Source organism: Tasmannia lanceolata, unplaced genomic scaffold, assembly GCF_043159265.1.
Source record: "Tasmannia lanceolata isolate RefF3 unplaced genomic scaffold, GAP_Taslan_0.1 ptg000029l, whole genome shotgun sequence".
Lineage (NCBI taxonomy): Eukaryota > Viridiplantae > Streptophyta > Magnoliopsida > Canellales > Winteraceae > Tasmannia > Tasmannia lanceolata.
Window position 1 is genome coordinate 10,377,501 of NW_027518706.1, and position 22,318 is coordinate 10,399,818.

The 22,318-nt window shown below is 38.3% G+C and overlaps 1 protein-coding gene across 2 annotated transcripts in view; it reads left to right on the forward strand.

Moving 5' to 3' along the window:
- Positions 1-20,483, forward strand: part of LOC143859116 (coiled-coil protein) — a 67,929-nt gene extending 47,446 nt beyond the window's left edge. For both annotated transcript variants that reach the window (XM_077369795.1, XM_077369796.1), the window contains exons 19-26: positions 1,818-1,943; positions 2,436-2,506; positions 8,013-8,075; positions 10,161-10,233; positions 11,318-11,437; positions 11,547-11,624; positions 19,446-19,496; positions 20,155-20,483. In XM_077369795.1, coding sequence (XP_077225910.1) covers positions 1,818-1,943; positions 2,436-2,506; positions 8,013-8,075; positions 10,161-10,233; positions 11,318-11,437; positions 11,547-11,624; positions 19,446-19,496; positions 20,155-20,268 — 696 coding nt within the window. In that variant the 3' untranslated portion in view covers positions 20,269-20,483. The remainder of the gene's footprint in view (positions 1-1,817; positions 1,944-2,435; positions 2,507-8,012; positions 8,076-10,160; positions 10,234-11,317; positions 11,438-11,546; positions 11,625-19,445; positions 19,497-20,154) is intronic.
- Positions 20,484-22,318: the final 1,835 nt, after the last annotated feature.

Sequence of the window (22,318 nt, forward strand, 5' to 3'; positions counted from 1 at the left end):
GTTAACATATACTGTATAGATCTTTCTATCAAAATGCAAATTGATGGATTCTTATGCGTAACCATTGGATAGTAATAATTTATTCATTGATAATACTCAAATCTGTCTGAGAGATCGAACGGGTTCAAGGGTGAAGGTCCCGCCTGCCGTCTGTCCTACCCGTGACCTGCACCCACATGCCATAGGTTAGGGACCACCCGAAGTTTTAGCTCCAGGAGAACCCGCCAACGCTCAAGTCAGTATTGAGATCAAACAGAATGAGAGGTTGGAGCAAGGCGAGTTAGATGTTACCCGCATTATTAGTCTCGTGGTAAGCCCATCCCTTTGAACGAAGGGGAGGGTTCCTATTTGTAAGAGGTTTTGTTGCCTTGAGGGTGATGTGATGGTGATATGGTGCTCTGCACTGTCATGGCGAGATTTTTAGGATGTGGCGTATCTCCAATTGTCAGGAGATGGTGAGATTCTTCTGATGGTGACTGCGCCGAGATTTGATCTTGGTGAGATCTTCCGTGGAAAGGAGGCGTACAGATTTTCGTGGCTCCCCTCTGGCTCATGATCATGTAGGGTAGATCTGGATTTCTCCCGATCTTGTGACACCTGTCGTGATCTGAGGGGATCGTTTCCCTTCTACTGTTTTGGCGTTGTATGCATTGATGGCCGGATCTTGTGTCACGTGTCGTACTCAGGTTTTATCCCCAACACTCATATTTTTCATTTTCAATTAAAAGTGTACATCCTTACCTTGGCTCATGCAGTACCTCTGAAAATTTTAAGTGATGGTAATTTATCTTGAAAATCATATTGATATTTATTTTACAGTTTTATTTACTATTCAGTGCTGAAATTTCTTTTATGCTTTATTTCTTTTTGTATGAAAATACAAAATGAAATTGAAGGATTCTTCTGCTTAAACATTGCATAAAATTAATTTACTCATATTTTCCAGTTTTTTTTTATAAGTTTTCATCCTTGACATGGCTTTGTTACTATGGTCTCAAGCTTGTGTAGTTTCAATGTCCGGTATCTGCATATGTCCCCATCCTAATGTTACTCTATTAACCTGTATCTTCTATTTCTCTGATATTTAATATTGATCCAAATATCAAACAACTATCATCTAGGACTAGGGTTGGCAATCCAACATAAACCGAACCGAAAATTCGGTTTCGGTTTGGTAAAACCAAACCGATCGATTCAAATTTCGATTTGGTTTCGGTGAGAACCAAACCGATTCAAATTTCAAACCGAACCGTTGCCCCCGATTTCCAATGATTATGAGTAAGGGGAGGCGAAATTGGCTGAACCAAACCGAAACCGAACCGAAAATTCAAATTTCGGTTCGGTAGAACCAAACCAATTCAAATTTCGGTTCGGTAGAACCAAACCAATTCAAATTTCGGTTTGGTTCGGTTTGGGGGTCAAACCGAACCGAAACCAAACCGTTGCCACCCCTATCTGGGACTAGCCTGTCATCCTAAGCCATTTCAACAGGCTTATTTTTATGTCGTGGCTATGAAATTGAATATTCTCTATTGCGTGAGGTGGATATCTATTATTGTTGAAGAGAGTGTTATTTTATGGTTATTGCTATCTTGCATATGTCAGATAGCAGCTTTGTGTTTTTTTTATATATTTGGAATGGCAGCAGCTTTGTGTTTTTTACACTCCTGATTTTAATCCTCCAGTACTCTTCTGCTAGGAGAATGGCATCATCCTTCCATGCTATATGTGATTCTTTAGGCAGTTCAAAAAAAGTTTCCATGTACGCTTTTTTTTAATGATTTTTACACGTATGTTGTGTTTTTTTTTTCCTACAGGAAAGATGCACAGCTGCTGAGACAATATCTCTTGTTGCTCAGATATTGCATAGATCTAAAGCTCATCTTCAGTCTCTGGTTTTACAAAATAATGCGGCCATTGTTGAGGATTTTTATGTGAACTTGGTGTGTTTCTTTGTTGCCAATTATAGAGAACCATTCAAAGTTGTGTTAGTTACCGCAATTAATTGGTTTTTCATCCCAGCTGTCTATGGTTTACCCCAATATTTTATTCATTTCTTTTGCCATCTTTACTTTTTAATGATGTGAAACTACCAATTACCCCAAAAGGTTAAGCTGTTGGAGAAGGTGTTATTTAATGTTTTATACTTTAACACTCCCCCTCACGTGTGGGCCCTCTTTCTAGGATTGGCCTACATGTGGCACATGTGGCCCCATTTTTGGGTTTGCCATTGCATGTGGATTTTTAGTATCAAGGAGTTTTGAACCAAGGTCATTTGCTCTGATACCATGTGAAACCACCAATTACTCCAAAAGCTTAGGCTGTTGGAGAAGGCGTTATGTAATATTTTATACTTTAACAAGTGATATGTTCCATTTTGTAATGATATCTATGCTGATTTGAAACTGATGAGAGAAAATTACTTGGTATCGCAGATCGATTCCGTGCCAGATCTTACGGAGCATATTCATAGGACAACTGCAAGATTGCTTCTCCATATCAATGGGTAAAGTCATAGATACTTAAATTGCAATTGTAATTTTTGCTAAAGTGATTTTATCAGTCACTCTTTTCCATCTTTCTACTAGTTAGAAGTTATTTTCTTTCCTTCCCTTTTTGTAGTTCACAATAATGAGTTAGTACCTTAGCTACAAAACCTAGCAGCTCGAAATGCAATATGTAGCCACTGAGAATGAAGTATGGAAACCTTTGGTCTTCCTTAAATTTGAGACAGCTCCATATATTTTTATGCTTGTTTTAATATTATTAATCCTAATATATAACATTACAATACATATCATTTCAAAAAAAAAAAAACCATCACAATACATATAATTTAGGAATCTTGCAGTAAAAGGGCGGCCCAGTGCATGAGGCTCCCGTCATTGCAGGGTCTGGGGAGGGCTACATGTACGCAGCCTTACCCTGCTTTGCAGAGTGGCTGTTTCCATGACTCGAACCCATGACCACTAGGTCACAATGGAGCAACCTTACCATTGCTCCAAGGTTCGCCCTCTAAAACTGTGGGACCAGTAAATAGCAACTCGAATTTATCCACTCTCGTGGGTCGTGAAGGGATCTCCTCCCGGATCTGGTCCCCCAGTTTTAGTTCCAAATAAAATCTTGCAGTATGTTTATATTTTTTACCAGATGTAATAAAATTATATTACCAAAGAACAGAGACAAGCTCGAAGAAATGGCCCATAAAATATTACAAATATGGTGATGCTATCATCTGGTTACTTCATTGCTGGAATTGCCAATAAATAGTTGACCGTAGGGTTACCCTCCCTATGATTATGTGAAAAAAAAAAAAAAACGACAGCGCCACTAAAGAACTGGAGTAAAATTTTCCCTAAACAACAGGTTGCCCTCGATTCATCATGAGATTTGGCAAATCGTCTTTCTATCTTTCTCAAAAAATTTGTAAGCATCAGGCCACTCAGAAATAAGATTAGAGAGGAATCGTTGAAAATCAGCTGAAAATTGTTATTAGAAACTTCAGTAGTAATAGAATTGATAGTTTCCTTAATGCTCTGATTGGAACTAGCACAAAATACAGTGGAGAAAAGAATAGTTTCCATAGAGGTTTCTTCCTTGAAAGATTGTCAACGGCTGCTGGCTTATTTGTCAAAAAACAATAGAGTACGTTATAAGGAATTAATTGGTCAGTTGGATATTCGGGAGCCAAAAAATCGTTAATTTGAAGATTCATTTGAATTTTTTGGTTTATTAGATCTTGAATTTTGATGAACCTTGCTTCAGCACCGTAGCGCCTCGGACATTGGCTCCAGGCATTTTCTCTACCCCTTCTTACCCTGCCCTAGTACGTACAGTGTTGCCACCCCCTAAAAATCTTAGTACAATTAACTTGGATATTATAATATCTAATATGCACTAAATAATCCTAGGAAAAACATCAATATCTAAGCTTACCAAGTATTTGATCTTGTACCTTTTTCTTATATCAATAAAATTTAAGGTGCCGGCCCGGGTTCCTAGATAAATTCTGGGTTTAAAATAACATCAATATCTGAGCAGACTAAAGTAATATAAGAATAGATGATTCAGTCTCCACCTGATAGCCACGGAATTTACGGGCTTTCATATGGCAAATCTTCCTGTTGCTAAGTTGATTACCAAGTAAATTGTTTATATGGAGTTGTAGCCAAAGGAAAGGGTCCACGACTTAAATGAAAGGAAAGCGAGTAAACTAACCTCCATATTGATCCTAGCGTAAAGGACCTGACCAAAATCTTCCAAGTTGAAGTCTCATCTTTATAACCCAGAAGGGATACAGACATGTCTTTTACATGTGTTTGGTGACTTGGGAATTCATTCAAAGCCCCCATGAAGCACTTTTCTTAGCTTAAGACTTCAGGCAATGGTCGTATGCGACCTCTCAGGCCATGTTTGGCTACCGTGAAATTTTTTCCGTGAAATTTAAGTCTATGAAGCGGTGAGAGAGGCCTGGGGAGGGAGACTTTGCATTCCGACTAGTTCTTTTTTAGGGAGAATTAAGTTTGAGCTCCACGAAAGGGGTCTAGTTAGGCACTGAGGTAGGATAAGATAGTTACTTTGGTCGAGAAGTGATGTTGTCCGAAGATGTGCAGAATGTCACTTGTGTTGTACACTCCAGTTCTAGTCCCATAGGCTGCATGGGAGGATGTTAGTACGGACTTTGTTTTGGGCCTTCACGGACGGCGAGGTAAGAACTCAGTATTTGTTTTTGTAAATCAAGGAAATTGCTCATTTCTTTGCATGTGAGAAAATGATGGATGCTTCGCATGTAGCCAACCTCTATTTCAGAGAAGTGGTGATGTTGCATCTAGTGCCCAGGGCAATCATGTTAGATAAATGACATTAAGTTTGTAAGCTAGTTTTGGAGAACTTTGTGGCGGAGGATGGGCATACAATCACACAACTACAATATTGCAGTGCATACCCACCTTGAACGAAAGGACAAATCTAGGTGGTGAATCATAGCCTTGGTAATCTTATTAGAAGCATTGTTGGCAAGCAAATGAGAAAATGGGGTTTAACACTACCTAAGGCAGCTTAACAGATATACGAGAAAGAGCCCTTTCGAGGTAGTCTATGGGAGGAAATCCCAATAGCCTTCTTGATTGTGTGTCGTTGTCAATCGTGAAGGTCAATGATGACGTAGCAAAGATGGTGACACGTATCAAAGAGATTCATGAGCAGGTGCACAAGAAGTTAAGAGCAGAGCAATTCCATGTACATTTTTCAAGTTGATAAGGACAAGAGGAGGGTTTCAGGAAAACGATCTATCCATGGTCTACTTGAATAGAGAATGGGTTATGGTGAGCAAGGTTTTAAATTTCGGTTTCAATTTTGGTCAGCTCGGAAATGGAAACATTTCGGTTTCAGTGGAAAATTCGGAGGAAATCTTGTAAAATCACGAAAACGTATGGAAACATATGCAAATGATGAAATTTTAAGATGAAATTTTGGGAAATGCTAGAATATGCACAAATACCTTACTTAAAAACCATTACATAAGGAAGAAAGCCATCCATAATGACTTAATCACATCGAACACCTAGTGACATGTATTGTCGCACATGTTTGGAACAATAAAGTCAATAAAGAAGTACAATGTAATGACGTATAAGAAAGTACAATGACCAATCTCCCATCTAACGACCCCAACTCTGTCAATACCACTTATGCATTGACATCACATGCATAAGATACAGTTACTTCGTTCTGCTGTTCCATGATGCTGCCTACCAAATATCATTCTCTACATTAATGAAATGAAATGAAATGAAATGCAAAGTAAAATGGCTTACGAAAAAAAAACATTTCCCTCTTTATCATTTGTAGGATTCTTAGGTTTTGAAATTTGAAATTCCTACGACTCTTTACATTGAAATTGTGAAACAACTAATTACTCCAAAAGTTTAAGCTGTTGGAGAAGGCATTTTTTAATCTTCTATACTATTTTTAACACTCCCTCTCACTTGTGGCCCCTCTTTTGGGTTTGGCCATTGCATGTGGATTTTTGCTATCCATGAAGTTTGAACTCTGGACCTTTGGCTCTTATACAATGTGAAACAACCAATCACTCCAAAGGCTTAAGCTGTTGGAGAAGGCGTATTTTAATCTTCTATACTTTTTTAATAGAAATGAAAAGTGGGCTCAGCTTCAATTCAACTAGGATGGGTCCACAAAGCATGTTTACAAAGATTAAAAATCTTAAATGTTTTTCTACCTTTGCAATTGGTATTGGCACCACTATTTGCACCATTTACATCTGAATTGAAATTTATCTATAAATGAAACAAATCAAAGATTGAAAAACAGGATCTTAGTAAAAAGTAAAAACAAATCAAAGAAACATGTTTTCTAGAAAAAAAATTCGAACTTGTTAGCATTGTCCAAAATAATATCTTTCGGATAAAGTTCCAAACTTTTTAGGGTTTTCCAGAAAAAAAAATCCTCGGAAAAGCGGGAAGAACATGTTTCTTTGATTTGTAGTGTTTTTTTTTATTTACAGCACATTATGGCAGGATTTTTTTTTGTTTTGAGAAAAAATAGATTTCTTGCTGTGAATCATAACTTATTTCCATTTTTATGATTTCGACCATTTCGATCGAATTTTGGGAATTTCAGTCTAAACTAATGAAGTGGAACGAATCCATTGAGATTTCATTTCTGTGGGGATGGAAGCGGAAACAATTCAGTCGTTTCGTGTCGGTTTCAGTGGAAATTTAAAACCATGATGGTGAGTACATAGAACAAACACAGTAACAAAGGGTTCCACCACTCATCGTGCTGAAGAAAATTGGGAGCAATATATTTGTGATTGATTTTCCATCAGACTTGGAGACTCCAATAACGTAAACATTTTAGACTTATAAAATACCATCACCGTGAGAATAGCGTCATGGAGCATGGAGCAGCTGAACTCAAGGTCGAGTTCTTTTGAAACCGCGAGAGAATGATGCAGTCATGAGACTTGTCCTACCAAGGATTGGCATGCGTGGAGGGACATGCTCCACCAAAGGTTCCATTTGACCCTCGGGCCCTGTTTGTTTTGGATTTTGAGAACAGATTGTAAGCCCAAAACTGATTATTGGACTGAAATGTATGTTTAATTGTTAGAAGTGTGGGTGGGTGTGTATTGTAGCCATAAGGGCATAGTAGTCTTTTGTATGTTCACTTTCCTATAAATACATAAGTGAGGGGGAGGATCCCTAACTCAATCTTTCTCTTCTTCCTCTTTCTTTCTCCCTCTTTGGTGGCTTCTAATAGGTATTAGAGCCCTAGTGTTTGAGGCCCTCGGTTCTTAAAATCCAAAACCAACCGGGCCTTAGTGAATCTTAGTTGGACTTTTTTCATTTATGTTTGATTAGTCTTTTTTTATAAGAATTTTAATGTAGCTGGACCAAAAAGGACATTAGTTTTCTTCTGAAATAAGGTGTAAGTTTAGTTTAGTCTTTTCATCTTTCATCATACAAGTGGTTAAAGGAGGTCTCAAGGACCTCAAATTCTAGGGATTTTGGTTATTCTATTGTTTGTGAAGGAGAGACCTCTCTCCTTTGGCTTCAATCTTCAAGCCATGAACTTGGGGGAAACTTTGCTGGACTTTGTTTACTTCCCTTTGAGTGTCTATTATCTATTATCTCTTCTCTCTTCTCTCTTCTCTCTTCTCTCTAACATGGGTTTGCCTCTTGCAATTTTGTGTGGAATATTCTTGCTGAATCTCTTATGTCTGCCCTAGATCTCTAAATTGAGTTGTTTTGGCTTGTTTCTGTTTTCTAAAGGTCCTGTTTTTTATGATGTTAGTATGTGATTGTTGCAATCTGTTCCAACAATCATATTGGACTGATTTAGTGTGTGAAACCCTTCCCAGGACTGGATCAATATTAGAACAATTAGTGTTATGATAATCATATTTTATGCTAAGATTTATAACATTTTTTATTATCTATGATTTTAATGGATGCATGATCCTTAGAGTTGACGGGTGAAAATTATTCCAGGTATGCGGATCGGGTTGGTAATACTAAATGGGATCCAAGAGAGCTTGGAATGGAGCACAATGGGTATATATCTTGATCATTACCAAATTTAGTTCCAACAAACCTACATCATATTGAATGTGTTTTCTTAATAATTAATTGTTCAGTGACATTTGCTAGACATTTTATACTAATAGTCTTTATGTTAAGTGTAGCCGACCCCAACTGGTTTGGGACAAAGGCTTAGTTGAGTTGAGTTGAGTCTTTATGTAAGTGTTGATTTAATTGTATACAATATTTGTAGTGATTCTAGCATTTTATCATGGTCTTGGGTGAATGTTCATTAAAATGTTCCTCTTTAGCTTATCTTATTTTATGTTGTCTATTTAGAACGTAAGTTTCTTCAATACATCATTTTGCGTATGGTCATAGAAGGAAAATTCTCAAAATAGGATAGATAAAAGTCTCACCCCTTGAGGGTGAGGGATAGTAGCTCCCAACATATGTGCACACACACTCACAAAATTTAGATGTCAATGTATTGCAACAAAGATATATTTTGGTTCAACAAGGTTTCCATGTATTTTCGTAATATCGTGAGTGCAATCATCAAACTCATCAAATTGCAACATTAGAAATATTTTTCATTTTTACCAAAATATTGTAGAAATCCTAGAAGGAGAAGAAGAAGAGGAGAGAAAGACATACGTAAAATTAGGTGTGCTTCCCTTTGCAACGCATACCTTATTTTGGTCACTTAAATGTTATAATAACATACAGAATGACGTAAATGCTCCTAAGGTGGCATTTAAATGACAAACATGTGATGGACATAGAACATAAGAAGCAATAAAAAAATATTGTCACTAATGTATCTTTTAACGCTCCCTCTCAAGTTGTTGCATAAATGTCTAACATTTCCAGCTTGCAAAGCATGTCTTAAAGATGAGTCCATGGAATAGCTTTTCTAAGAACGTCTAATTTGATATAGGAAATAAGAATAACCTTTCCCAACCTTTTCCCTATCACTATATGTTTAGTTCTCTCATAGAACATTTTATTAAAAGTGTTGTAAATAGTTGCTTGGTTGTCAAAAGACTCAAAATGGTGCTCCATAGGATAGTCCAGCTCTACTTCCATTTCATCGAGGAGTGTTTGAACTTTGAAGCAAGGTTGCCCGTGCAGGAAGAGAGGACTCTTGGGAAGGGAAGAAGAAGAAAGCTTCGAGAGTTGGGAAGCGTCAATAGAAGCGACGAGGAAACGAATAGGATGTGCAGGAAAGATAGTGAAAATAGTCACATTAACATAGCTTACATAAGTACCCAAGTTAAAATAAAAGGCAAAAAACTAAAACTCTAAAATAGTCATGAAGTGTAAATTTTAAAATGATAACAGTATAAAGCAATAAAACTAAAGCATATCAATGATTTAGAATATCTTATTGTGTTGACGGATGATCCTTGCATAACTAATTTGTTGGCCTTTGTTGTACATGTCTAAAAATACATTAGTGGGATACATAAATCCCCTCAGAAAATCTATTCATGAGATTCTCATTTGCTTACAACCCTAGAACCTTAACTTAACCCCAGCTTGTCAGTGTCATCTTATCATATCAATCATTATTGCCCGAATAAACCTGTCTTAAAATCTTTAGGACTTCTGCCAGTAAATTAGAAACAAAACACTATGCACATTTCTCAAGATAGGGCTAGTTTAAATTTTTGATAATTCACAATAATCCCAAAAACCCGACTCAAATATTTAAAGTAGAGTCCTCGAGGACCACTTTGAAACCTCCTTATGAAATACTATGAGATGACTTTCAGTATTAACAGACCGAACTTTTCTTTAGATTTGCATTTCATGAAGCATTATTGTATTCTACTTGCCAAATGTGAAGAATATTTTTAAACACTTTATTGTGGTAATATTCATTGATGCATCACAATATTATTTCTAACTGTGCATTGGAATTTATAGCTCTTTTCTAGCTGTATGCTGAAAAATGTGAATAATATTTTTGTGTAAGTAGTTAATTGTTTGCATGTGTATGATTATTTAAGCCATACTTTGTTCTGAATAATATTTCACGGAGGACATTTAGCATTTGAAGTTTTTGATTGTTGCATGTTAATATTTAGACCTTACTGTGATGAGAACATTTAGGTATGTTGATCTGTTGCTGGGAGAATTTAAGCATTATAAAACAAGGCTGGCTCATGGTGGAATTCATAAGGAGGTAATCGATTATTGTATGATTTATAACATTCTCTCCAAGTAGCAACATGTTAATAGCATATTTGAGCTGGGTTTTAGTCTTGAAGTTCTTTTTAGAAGAAAAGTTCCTTCTTTTTCAACAGTTCATATATTTATGTGTTATATGCCCATCAGTTTTCTTTGGAGAACTCCTGAATACTTTCAAAGGCATTCGTCATTCTTGTAGCGATTGTAAAAAATTTAAATGATGAAAATTGCTCTATAAAATGCATTCGTCATTTCTATATAAAAGGCATGCTTTCAGAGGCTTTCAAAGGCATTCATCATTTCTATATAAAATGTGATGTTTGTTCTTAATCAGATTACTAATTGTTCCATATTAAAAAGGAAAGATTACTTCACGTAGGAAATTTGAATGACATAGGCAGTAATGTTGACTTTTTTTTCTTAATCAGATTACTAATTGTTCCATATTAAAAAAGAAATACTGAAGTAGAAAATTTGAATGATAGACATAGGCAGTGAGGTTGACTTATTACTTATATGTCTACAAACAGATTTTCAGTTTTTAATTTATTGAAAATCTGATGTCTATATTAAAGAGGGGCGAGCCTTGGTGCAACAGTAAGGTTGCTCCATTGTGACCTAGTGGTCACGGGTTCGAGTCATGGAAACAGCCTCCATGCAAAAGCAGGGGTAAGGCTGCGTACATCTAGCCCTCCCCAGACCCCACAATGGCAGGAGCCTCCTGCACTAGGCCGCCCTGATGTCTATATTAAAAAATGAAAGATTATTTCAAGTACATGATTTGAATGAGATATAGCGAGTGATGTCGATTTATTTTTACTTGTACGCATACACATAGTTTTTCAGTTTTTTACTTGAAATTAATGCAGATTTAGTCTTTTCTTGTTTATTAGGCTTTTAAACTGATTCATCTACTTATTCAGGTTTACCAAAAATGCCTCCCGCCAAGTTCCATTATGAATTTGAGTTTTTGAACATTGCTTTACCAATAAGATGAAAATATCAACAAAGAATGTTCTATTAAAAATTGTCTTGATGTGTAATTGAATAACCATTAGAAGTTTCTTTTCCCATGCCAGGTTCAAGACCTCCTCATAGAATTTGGACTTGAAAATGTTGCTGAAACACTTGTTGAAGGTTTATCACGAGTAAAGAGGTGCACTGATGAAGGACGGGCTCTAATGTCATTGGACCTTCAGGTTTTATTCAAACTGTACTAGGAGTACAAACATCATCTATCAATGATTTTATTGTATTGTTGTTCTGGCTCTGGCCACTTTAAAGAAGTGTTATCTACTATTCTTTCAGGTCCTAATCAATGGACTACAACATTTCGTCTCTATGGATGTGAAGCCAAAATTTCTAGTTGTTGATACTTTTATCAAGGTAACCATAAATTGTCTACATTCCAAATATGAAATAAATTTTCTTTTAAATAGACCGTTATTCTTTTTGTCCTCTTATTTGATAGAAGCACTTTTATTTGAACACGGTCTGTGTACTCAGCATACGCACCCTCGAACAGATGCTTGCGATCTCTCAATTGAAATGTACAGACAAATATTGTTTTAACTAGATGCCACTAATTGATTTATCAATCAAAATCTGATGTGAATCTAGCTCTAATACCACTTTGGTGTGAATCTAGCTCTGATACAACTTTGATGCGAACCTAGGTTCCCGGGCCTTCTTGAAGAACTTTTAGGAGCATAAGTGACTAATATTCAAGTGAAGAAAGTGTTCTTAATTCCAAATCAGATTCAACATTCAGAGACCTCACTTACTAGGGTTTTCACATCCAATGTTAGCCTTAAAGATAACTCATCATGAGTATATGTTCATTCCCAAGCAAGGCATGCCCATAGTTGCATTGAAGAAAATAACAGTTTTATAGCAATGGGCAGCAAGTCAAATAAACTGTCTACAATATGAAAATGAAAGAAAACACTATACTACTAGGGCCTAAAAGGTCACCAACTGTGATAAAAGGTCTCAATGTGAAAACTAGATAGGTATAGGCTGATCCAAAAGTAAGGCCGCAAAGGAAAACAAATCTGGATAATCAAGTGGCTATAATATAATGGATCTCACCCGGTGATGCGTGTATCAGCGTCTAAACTCGGTATAAAGGTGGCCAAGAGGGTTGGAGAAGTACTCACAGCTCGATCCACGTGAGGATTGCGTCAATCACCTCTATCGTTTACCAAGATGGGGATATATGATCGGATATGGGTGTGTGGACAGCAATAGCAACAAATACAGCAAGCTGATGGTATATGACTGCAATAGAAGTGAAAGGACAGTAAGAAAGTACCTAGGACAGCAACTAATGACAGCAGTGCTTTCCAAAGATGAGGAGGTGAAAAGGAGGTGAAAGGCTACATGTTAGGCTGGTCATGGATGAGAAATAAGGAGGAAGGAGGCTGTCGGCTACACAAAGGTACAGGAATGGTATCCAACAGCTAGGGAGAAGAGGGAGGAGTAATAGGGAGGAAGAGAGAGGTGGAAGGATGGTTGTCGCTGCAAAATAGTCTCTGGACTGTGGCCAACAGCTGGTGGGAAACCTGGAACTGTGAGGGAAGATTATGGGAGAGAGAAAAGGGAACTAGGAATGAAAAGAGAGAGAAGGGGGGAGAGAAGAGGAGAAAAGAGAATGATTGGAGGAAGAAGGAAAGAGAGGAGAAGATGGAGGGAAGAGAAGAGGGGCTGCTACCTGGTGGCTGCTTAAGGGGGGGATCTCACGTCCAAAACATATGCTAGGTTTTTCCCGGTTTGAGGTAAGTTTAAGTGGTGGTCCCTTGTAGCTGACAACACTAACAAGTTTCATACTTAGTATTTTTAGTAAGCCCGACTTTACTAAAAATATTCAATCTGTCTTTACTATGTTAGTATGTGTGGGCCCTAGGTGATGCGGACAGTCCCTGTGTCTAGGATAATAAATAACATAAAAATAAAAATAAATCTTAATAAAAAATAGAAATAAAACCTAAACTAGAATGTCTCCCATAACCAAAAAAAAAAGGATTGCTGAAGTGGTCCATGTCATATCAAAACCTTACAGTTTATCTTCTATGGAAGTTGACAGGGTAAATGTCCTAACCATTACATAAGACTCAAGTCCAACATTTTGGCTCATTTGTAACTTTTGAGGAAAATAACTACTTTATTGAGGCAAGAACAGTTAGGATTACCGAGCTGTGGATTGTGTTTGTCGGACACTTGTTTATGATTATTGGGCTTTTGAATAATATTTTTGGACATTACAATGAGGTGCTTCCCTCCATTATCTCGCCTACCCAAGGTGTTTTTATTGTAGGTAGAGAAATTTTTGGCGATGGCGTTACTGCCCATGAATACATTGATTCTCTTCATCGTAATAGAAGGTTGGGCATTATATGAAAATTAGTATTAAAAAAGCTTAGGACCATATGGATTGGAACTTCCTGGAGTATTTGCTGATGAAAATAGTATTGGGGGAGGTATGGAGAAAATGGATTCTAGGATGCATTTCTGCTACATGATATTTCGTTCTTGGCAATGGGAATTTGGTTGGCCTCTTCCATAGTAATAGTGGGATCAGACAAAAAGATCACTTATCCCCATTCTTGTTTATTATTGAGGGTGAAGTTCCAAGCTGTCTTGTCAGTGGTTGAAGCATGTTTGTCGTTTAAGTCTTGAAATTATTAGCTCCGTTCATTTGATCTATTATTCTTCCAGAGAGGAGATGATTTGAAAATTATAATCTCGTCAAACCACCTTGCAAATCTCCAAGGGGGCTAACAACTTCCTCTTAACCATCTCTAATTACATTGAGGGAGTCTCCCTCCACTATCAGTCTCGCCAAGTCGGATTGCTCGATCAACTTAATACCCTGGAGAACCGCGCGGACCTCTGCCTCGTTAGAGCCTACAACCCCTAGAGGTCCCAAGAAAGCCCAAAGCGTGAAACGGTCCGCATCTCTAAGTAAGAAGCCGTCTCACTCCCGCAAGGCCAGGATTTCCCAAACTCGATCCATCAAAATTTATCTTGAGGAAACCTGGGGGAGGAGGAGACCAACTTTGAATTACTTGCTCAATCCGAGCGCCACCTAAACTCACCTCCTTCGAGCCGTGCCGAAGATCATATGCGGAAACAAATCCAAAAGTGGGAAGAACCTTGACCCAAGATATGGTCAAGGCAATCACCTTAGTGAAGATGAACCACAGGTGATTGGCGGCTGCCTTCAAAATTCTAGCATTTCTTTCTTTCCACAGGGTCCAAATTGGTCACTAGCAAAGCCATATTCCATAACACTTTACCTCTCTTCTTCCATGGGGCGAATGACCATGACTCCAAGAGAAGGTAAAGGTGAGCAAGGAATACCCAATTAATGCCAAACCGATTTAGTATTCTCCTCCAGACTTCCCTGGCAACTTTGCGATGTAGGAGTAAATGATCCACTGTTTTCCTAGCTTCTAAACAAAGTCTGCAATGGTCTACTATCAAGATTTGGCGGTTTCGCAAGTGGTTGACCGTCAAAATTTTCTCTGCGGCCGCCGACCATCCAAAGGCACACACCCTAGAGGGTGCTATGATGCTCCACACTTTAGCTTCCAATAGGGATGATGTGCAAGGTTCGAGGCAATGATAAAATGATTTGACACTAAATACCTCTGAAGTGCACCAGATCCAAACTCTCTTGTCCTACGCTGTGTTTCTTATGAATTGCCCTTACACAATCACCAGAAGATGAGCTACCCTCTCAAGCTCCGTATCAAAGAAATTTCTTCTAAAGTGAAGGTCCCGAGAGATCCCTCTTTGTCCTTGAACTATGCATTCTTTCACCCATATCTCCCTCTACTTAGTCACTGCAAAGAGATCAGGAAAGATGTCACATATGGCCTCATCACCACTCCGCTTATCCTTCCAGAACTTGTTTCTATCCCCTATGTAAATCATGAACCAAATGCCTTTATTGAACTTGTGAACCATAATTTGAGGATGTATCTCCACACTGTCACACCCTTGAGGTTGAATTTGTCATCTGATTCCCGCTTTCCAGGCAAAACTCCATATTTCTCTTCTATGACTCTTACCCATGAGTGGTGGCTTTCTTCACCATATCTACATAACCACTTCCCAACAGAGCTTGATTGACCTCCTTCGCTTTTCATCCTCCCCCCACCCCAACAACACCTAAGAATCTTCTTTGAATCTGTTCAATTCTTTTTATCATGCTCACAGTGCACTGAAAAAGTGACAACTTGTGGATCGAGATATTAGCAAGGACAAGTTTGATGAGAGTTATTCTACCTCCCAAGGGTACCAGGTTTCGCTTACACTTGTCCAACCTTCTTTCCACCATATCTACAATATGGTCCCATTGCTTCTTCCTTAGCCAACCACTGCCTAGTGGTAAATCCAAGTAAAAGATGAAGAAGTGTTTATAGAGCACCCCAATATGCTACCAATCCTCTCCACTTCGGCTTGCTCCATATGGGATTCCAAAGATCTTTGACTTTAGGAAGTTTTATCTTTGGCCAGTAATCAATTCGTATCACCTTAAGATCACTTGAGCCTCATTACCTTCTCAATATCTTGAACTGAGAACACCAGCGTATCGTCTGTGAACTGAAGATGGGACACCTCCAACCCCTACTCCCTTATTTTAATGCCTTCAATCAACCCTAGATTAGAACCTCTTTCAATCAGCTTGCTCAAAGTTTCAGCTACAGTCACAAAGAGAAAGGGGGTCACAAGAGAAGGGGGGGAGGGGATCCCCTTGCCTATAAGCCCTCTAGACGATTTGAAGAACCCCTTCAGCGAGCCATTGACCAATATTGAGAACCAAGCTGAGGAGATGCACTTCTTTATCCACGTGCACCTTTTTTGACAGAACCCCATTCTTCTCATCACATAATCGTAGCAATCCCATTCCACCCTGTCGTAAGCTTTCTCCATGCCAAGCTTACACACGATCCTGCTTTTTTTCTTTCTTTTGATAACGGTCCACCATCTCATTAGCAATTAATGAGCAATCAAGGATTTGAAAACCTCCTACGAAAGCTGACTGGCTAGGAGAGATAACTCCAGGAAGAAACCCGCTTTAACCTCTTAGTTAGAACCTTTTACAACACCTTGTAGAGCCATCCCACTCGGCTTATGGGTCTAAAATCTTCCATGCTAGACTCCCCTTTTATCTTAGGGATGAGAGCAATAAACGTCGCCCCAGTTCCTTTGTCCAACTCTAACCCCTCAAAAAAATCCTAGAAGAACCTCATTAGATCCTCCTTCACGTACTCCCAACAATCCTGGAAGAAGGCCAGACAGAAACCGTCTTGACTGGGCCTCGATCCCTACTTAGAGAGAATAGGGACAGCTAAATTTCCTCCTCCACGAAAGGTCTCTCCAGGATCTCCCTTTACCAGTCATTCAACATATTGAATTCCACACCATCCGTCTAAGGCCGAATCCCACCTTTTGAGGAATTTAGGTTCATATAGAAGGAGACTATCTACTTGATTATTCTTCCTTTTCTTCTACCTCCACCCCACCATAATCTTAGAGATACGAACCACCTAGCCTTTCCTCCATCTTTGGCTCCTCCAGCCATGCCAAATCAAAACGGAAAGGCTTTGGGCCCAGGACTCTAATCTCGGATCAAGAAGAATTGGGCAATGGTCCGAGATAGAGTGGGATATTGCAAACTAGCATAACTCAGGGAACCAAACAACCCATATGGAACACACTAGATATCAGTCGATGCGGCTTTTGCTCTCATTCCTAGCCCAAATGAACCGAGCACCATTAAGGGGAAGGTCTATCAACTCGTGGCTACTAATGAACTCAGAGAGTGCTTGCATATTTCGATTGATTCTTCTACAACCGGCCCTCTTCTTGGTCCATCTGATGTCATTGAAATCCCCTTGAATGCACCAAGGGTTCTCCCACCTTCCTTGTGCTTCTTCCAACTCTCTCCAAAACTGGTCTTTTTCTAATCTTCGAAAAGGACCGTAGACGCTTGTAACGGCCCCGTCAGCTATTCTCCCAAATACTAGTGAGATGGCAAATCTCCCGATGAGATTATCAATGGCCTCATAACATGTTGAATCCCATGCTACCAGTACACCTCCAGCTGCCCCCACTGCATCTATTGAGCTAAACTTCCAACTTGAACCTCACCTCGTTTCTCTTTGGACTTGTCTATCCTTTCTTTCCACCTTTGTTTCTTGGATACAAACCACATCTGGTTTAGTCTTTTGAATGAGATGCTTTACCTGGGCCTTCTTCTCCAAAGACCCCGGACCCCTGATATTCCAAGACAAAATCTTCATGATTCACTATCTTCAAATCTCTCCCTGAGGCTGGATTCTTCCTCGCTTTCCACGCCCCTTCCCTCTGGAATTGCTCACCGAACGTTCGTCATAATTAACAGTCGATTTTAATCTGCCCATCTCCCTAGCAGTTCTTCTAGAAATTCCCGGGCCAGGATTCTTGGATTGTTCCTGCCCTTAAAGCATCTCTTTCTTCAGCCTGCTGGACCATTCTTCTCAAATTCTCTATTAATCCAGAGGAAGACAACCCAAGAGCCCTGCAAGTCTCCAAAATTTTCTGCACCATTAATTCCATTCTCATGTCTGTAAAACAGTTCCACATCTGGCCTATATCTTCTTCAAGGTTTAACTTTCCTCCGAGTATAGCCCGCACCGAATCCTTATACAAAAGCCCACGGACATCAGTTTCTGATATTGCCCCTTTCCTCCCATGTTGCCAACCATAGTTGCCGGAAACTCCTTGGGTCGGTGGGAAACCCGTTTCCCCTAAAACACGTTTCTCACAGTTGGGAAACTCGTTTCCCCTAAAATGAGGGAAATACGTTTCGGAAACGTTTCCAATATATAATACAAAATTGGAGAAATGTTTCTGAAACACTTGCGAAACATATGGAAAACTTATGTAAATAATGTGTAAACGTGTGATAAACGTATGCAACACTCGTAGAAAACACATATGAAACGTGTAGGAAACATGTGTGGAACTTACGAAAATCATTTTGGAAAAAACACATCATTTCCTGAGAAATTATATGGTGCAAGGCCTTACAACAATAAGGCCCTTGTACAGTGAAAGTACCAACCTTGATATTTGATCCAACAGCAGCTTCTCAGAAAGTGAGCTGCTGTTGGATCAAATATCAAGGGTGGTACCCCTACCGTATTGTTGTAAGGCCTTACACCATGTAAAAACTCTCGTAGACGTTTCTCGTACGATTTTCTATTGTTTCTTGTTTCTCGTTTCCCTTGTATTTTTTTTCATGCGTTTCCCATTTCCGTTTCACGTTTCGTTTCCCGAATTCGTTTCCCACCCTGGTAACTTTGCTCCTGACTGATTCTTACATCTGGTCGTGACAAAGGTACTAGATAAGAATTTGTATCTGGATCTGGCTGCACTAGGTAAAGATGAAGTGTCGCCTCTTTAGAGGGTATTTTGGTCTTTGTCTATGTCATCCTTTTCGTGTGTGTGTGTGTGTATCATTTTGCATGGGAGGTTCTTGAATGTTGCCCGCCAAACAACCACCCCTTCATCTTTGGAAGAAAAAATACATCTCCTATGGAGGAGAATGACTCACTATAAGACCGCTTTGGCTAACCTGCTGAATTAATTTTTGCCTTTATTTTATATCCCAAGCTCGGTCACTTAAGAGATTTAAGAAGTTACAGATGGGAAAGAATAAAAGAAAAATTATAAGCATTTATTTGTTGGGAGAAGGTCTGTACATCTAAACAAAAAGGGGGATAGCTAATAAATGGAGGAATTTTCTGGCTGTGGGACTAATAATTGTAATCTGATTCTGTCTGCAGTTGTTTTCATTCCTTAATTATGGGATCCATGTCTCTTTTTCTCGTCGGTTTTGTTTTTAAGTGCCATCTCATCCCTCCTTTCCTTGCACCAATTTTTCCATTTTAATGAAGTTACTTTCAAAAAAGAGTAATAAGAGAAGACTATATTGGCAACATACATGCTGTAACTTAGGCCGTTTTCTCAAAGAGGATGTTGTAACTGATACCTTTTTCTCAGAGGTGATGTTGTAACTGTTAATTCATGCCATCACCATAAAGTTATAGTACATTGCACTATAATTTTTGTTAGATTTATGTCTTTTTTTTGAGACAACACCATAACGTTTCACTAAACCACTTCCATTTTCCTTGTTCCCACTGCAAACAGGCATACTATCTTCCTGAAACTGAGTACGTGCATTGGGCTCGCGTTCATCCGGTAAAAATCAATGTTTCAGTATGAAATTTTTGTACCTTTAAGGCCATGTTTGGCAGCCATGAATTTTTTTTTCCATGGAATATCAGTTTACTAGATGATGAGGGAGGGTGGGAGAGGGAGAGACGGAAGAGGGCGTCAATGGGGGGTGGGGGAGGAAAGGCTGAAATACAAGGCGAAAAACTCTTCAAAATATGACTTAATTTTTCCCTGTTTTTTAGCATTCTCTCCCTATCATCACTCATCCCTTCTCAGGGGTCTCCTTCACCCACTCTCCTTCTCTCTCACCACATTATAAGGAAAAAAATTCATGCTTGGCAACCATGAATTTTTTTTCCATGGAATATTAGTTTACTCAATGGTTGGGGAGGGTGGGAGAGGGAGAGATGTAAGAGGGCGTCAATGAAAAGAGGGTGAGGAATGGCAGAAAAGTGGCGAAAAACTCTATTCAAAATGTGATTAGTTTTTCCCTGTTTTTTAGTGTTTTCTCACCCACTCCTCACTCATGCCTTCTCAAGTCCCACCTTCACCCACCCTTCTTAGTTCTTCCCCCTATTATAAACTAACATTTCATGGGAAAAAATTCATGCTTGCCAAACATGGCCAAAATCTTTCAGTGCTTCTCATTACCTAAACCAAGTTGTACAACATCAACTTGCAGGAATTCAGTAGGAGTCAAATTGTAGGGCTGATCAACCTTGTAGCCACAATGAAAAGCTGGAAAAGGAAAGCAAGATTGGAGGTTCTCGAAAGGATTGAATCGGGCGGTATGTAACTGTAATATTTCGTGGTCTTAGCATTTAAAGCTGTTACCTATATTTTTTCGTGTAGATGATGTAAATCAGAGATGTACTTCTATACGGCATGAGCCTGCAGCTGTATATTTTTCAGTATGCAACATCTGTACCATAATTTTCCATGAGGAAATATCAAGTGTAAATTTGAACTACACCAGACATTATTCAATGAATATTATTTAATTTCTTTGCATGGTATAATCCACACTGATTCTTGCTATAACAAATGAGATTATTGTCAAACGCAGGCTCATAGATGTGTATGAAAGACATATTTTGGTTGCATGTAGTTGCCTTGTAGAGTAGTGGTAAATTAGAACTCAAGTGGTCATGGGGTGTAATAGCAGTGAAGTAGTCTCCTCGTAGAGTAGTCGTAAGTAGTGTTTGGTTGTCAACTATGGTTTCCTAATGGATTGGTAAGAGTGTTATTACCGATAGAGAGAGAAGAGGGGAGAGAGTACTAACTCTCAAGATTCTAATTGCAAAAAAATGTAATTTTTTCCAATTATTTGGTGGGGACAAAGTCATGCCACATGAGTAGACAAGAAAGAGACAAAGCAAGAAGTCTCCCCGTAGTTTGAATCAAAACATGCAACCAAACGCGACTAGTAGATGATGCGGCACCTCAAAATCAACCGAAACACCTAGTAAATCCTTAAAATTGTGCATCCAAACAGACCTAGTGAACGGATATTAGAGAGAGTCATATATCCAAAATCATACAAGTAAAATGACTTGGCCAGTTATTGACTGTTCGACTAAGCTTTTGGGGTTGTCGTAATTTCTGTCATAAATTCAGCCAATGTTCTAAAACTTTCGAATTTTTCAAAGTTTTTCTCATGAAAAATAATGCAAGTATTGAAAATTCTTGTGGTTCAAACGTTCCATAAAATTCACAAAGGGAAATGATTTCTGTGCTCAAGTGTTTTGATAAACAAGCGCTAGAACAGTAATATCCTCTAACATCCCTTTAAATACTACACGACAAGTGGAGTGCATGTTTATCAAAACACTTGAGCGCATAAATCATTTCCCTTCACAAATTATTACTATTTTCTACATATTTCAAACCACAGATACAAAGTTTGGATTTGGGAAAAATTCAACTGGGGCAATTGTTCGAAAAAAATCTGGTTAGGCTTAATAATAGTTTGTAAAGCTTTTGGAAAAGATGCATATATTTTTCCATTTACTCAACATTTATTTACTATATATTTTTTTCTAAAGAAGACCATGGGAAACGTGTGAAGGATGGTCAAGTGCATGTGTTTTTTCAAATCGATTGCGAGTTCAATTTTTGTTCCGATAATTTTGAATTTTTCATGAGATTTACTTGCAATATTGTTGAATTATTCATCAAATTAATGTTTGATTAGGAAAATCTGGGTTTATTTGAGAAAATTTGTCTGTAATTCATAAAAGATGAGAGATTATTCGTAGACAAAGGACACTTGCAATTTTTCCAACTGCTGGTTTGATCTTTTTACTATTTTCTACCTTTTTTTTTGCTATTAGACCTGCAATTTCTTATGAGTTGCGTGAGCTAATTAAAACATCTATAGTCGAGGTCTAGAAGAGATCATTAAGACAAAATTGAAATATTTTGTAAAATGGTCGTAAAGTAAATTTTACAGCCATTTTTCTACTTAAAATAGGCGTAAAATTTGTTTTACACCCAGGGGAAATTATATTTCCAACCATTTTCTACCAAATTTACCCCCTTTTTTCCTGAAAATTGAGACATTTTAAAGTGGAAAAAAGGTGAGAATGTTTCCTTAATTACTATTGTAAGGGGCCACCTCATAACAATCACCATGATGCATGACTATAAATAACCCCCCTGCCAAGCAGAGAAATGACAATGCAAATCCACTTGGGACTCAAACATCAAGAGCAACATCTACTCATACTCAATGCTTCAGAAAATCACAAATGTCAAAGATGACATCTATTTATATGGGAGAAGTCATTGGGCAAAATATGAAGGTTAATTTGGTCATTCGAAAGACGGACGGAGGATAATTCATC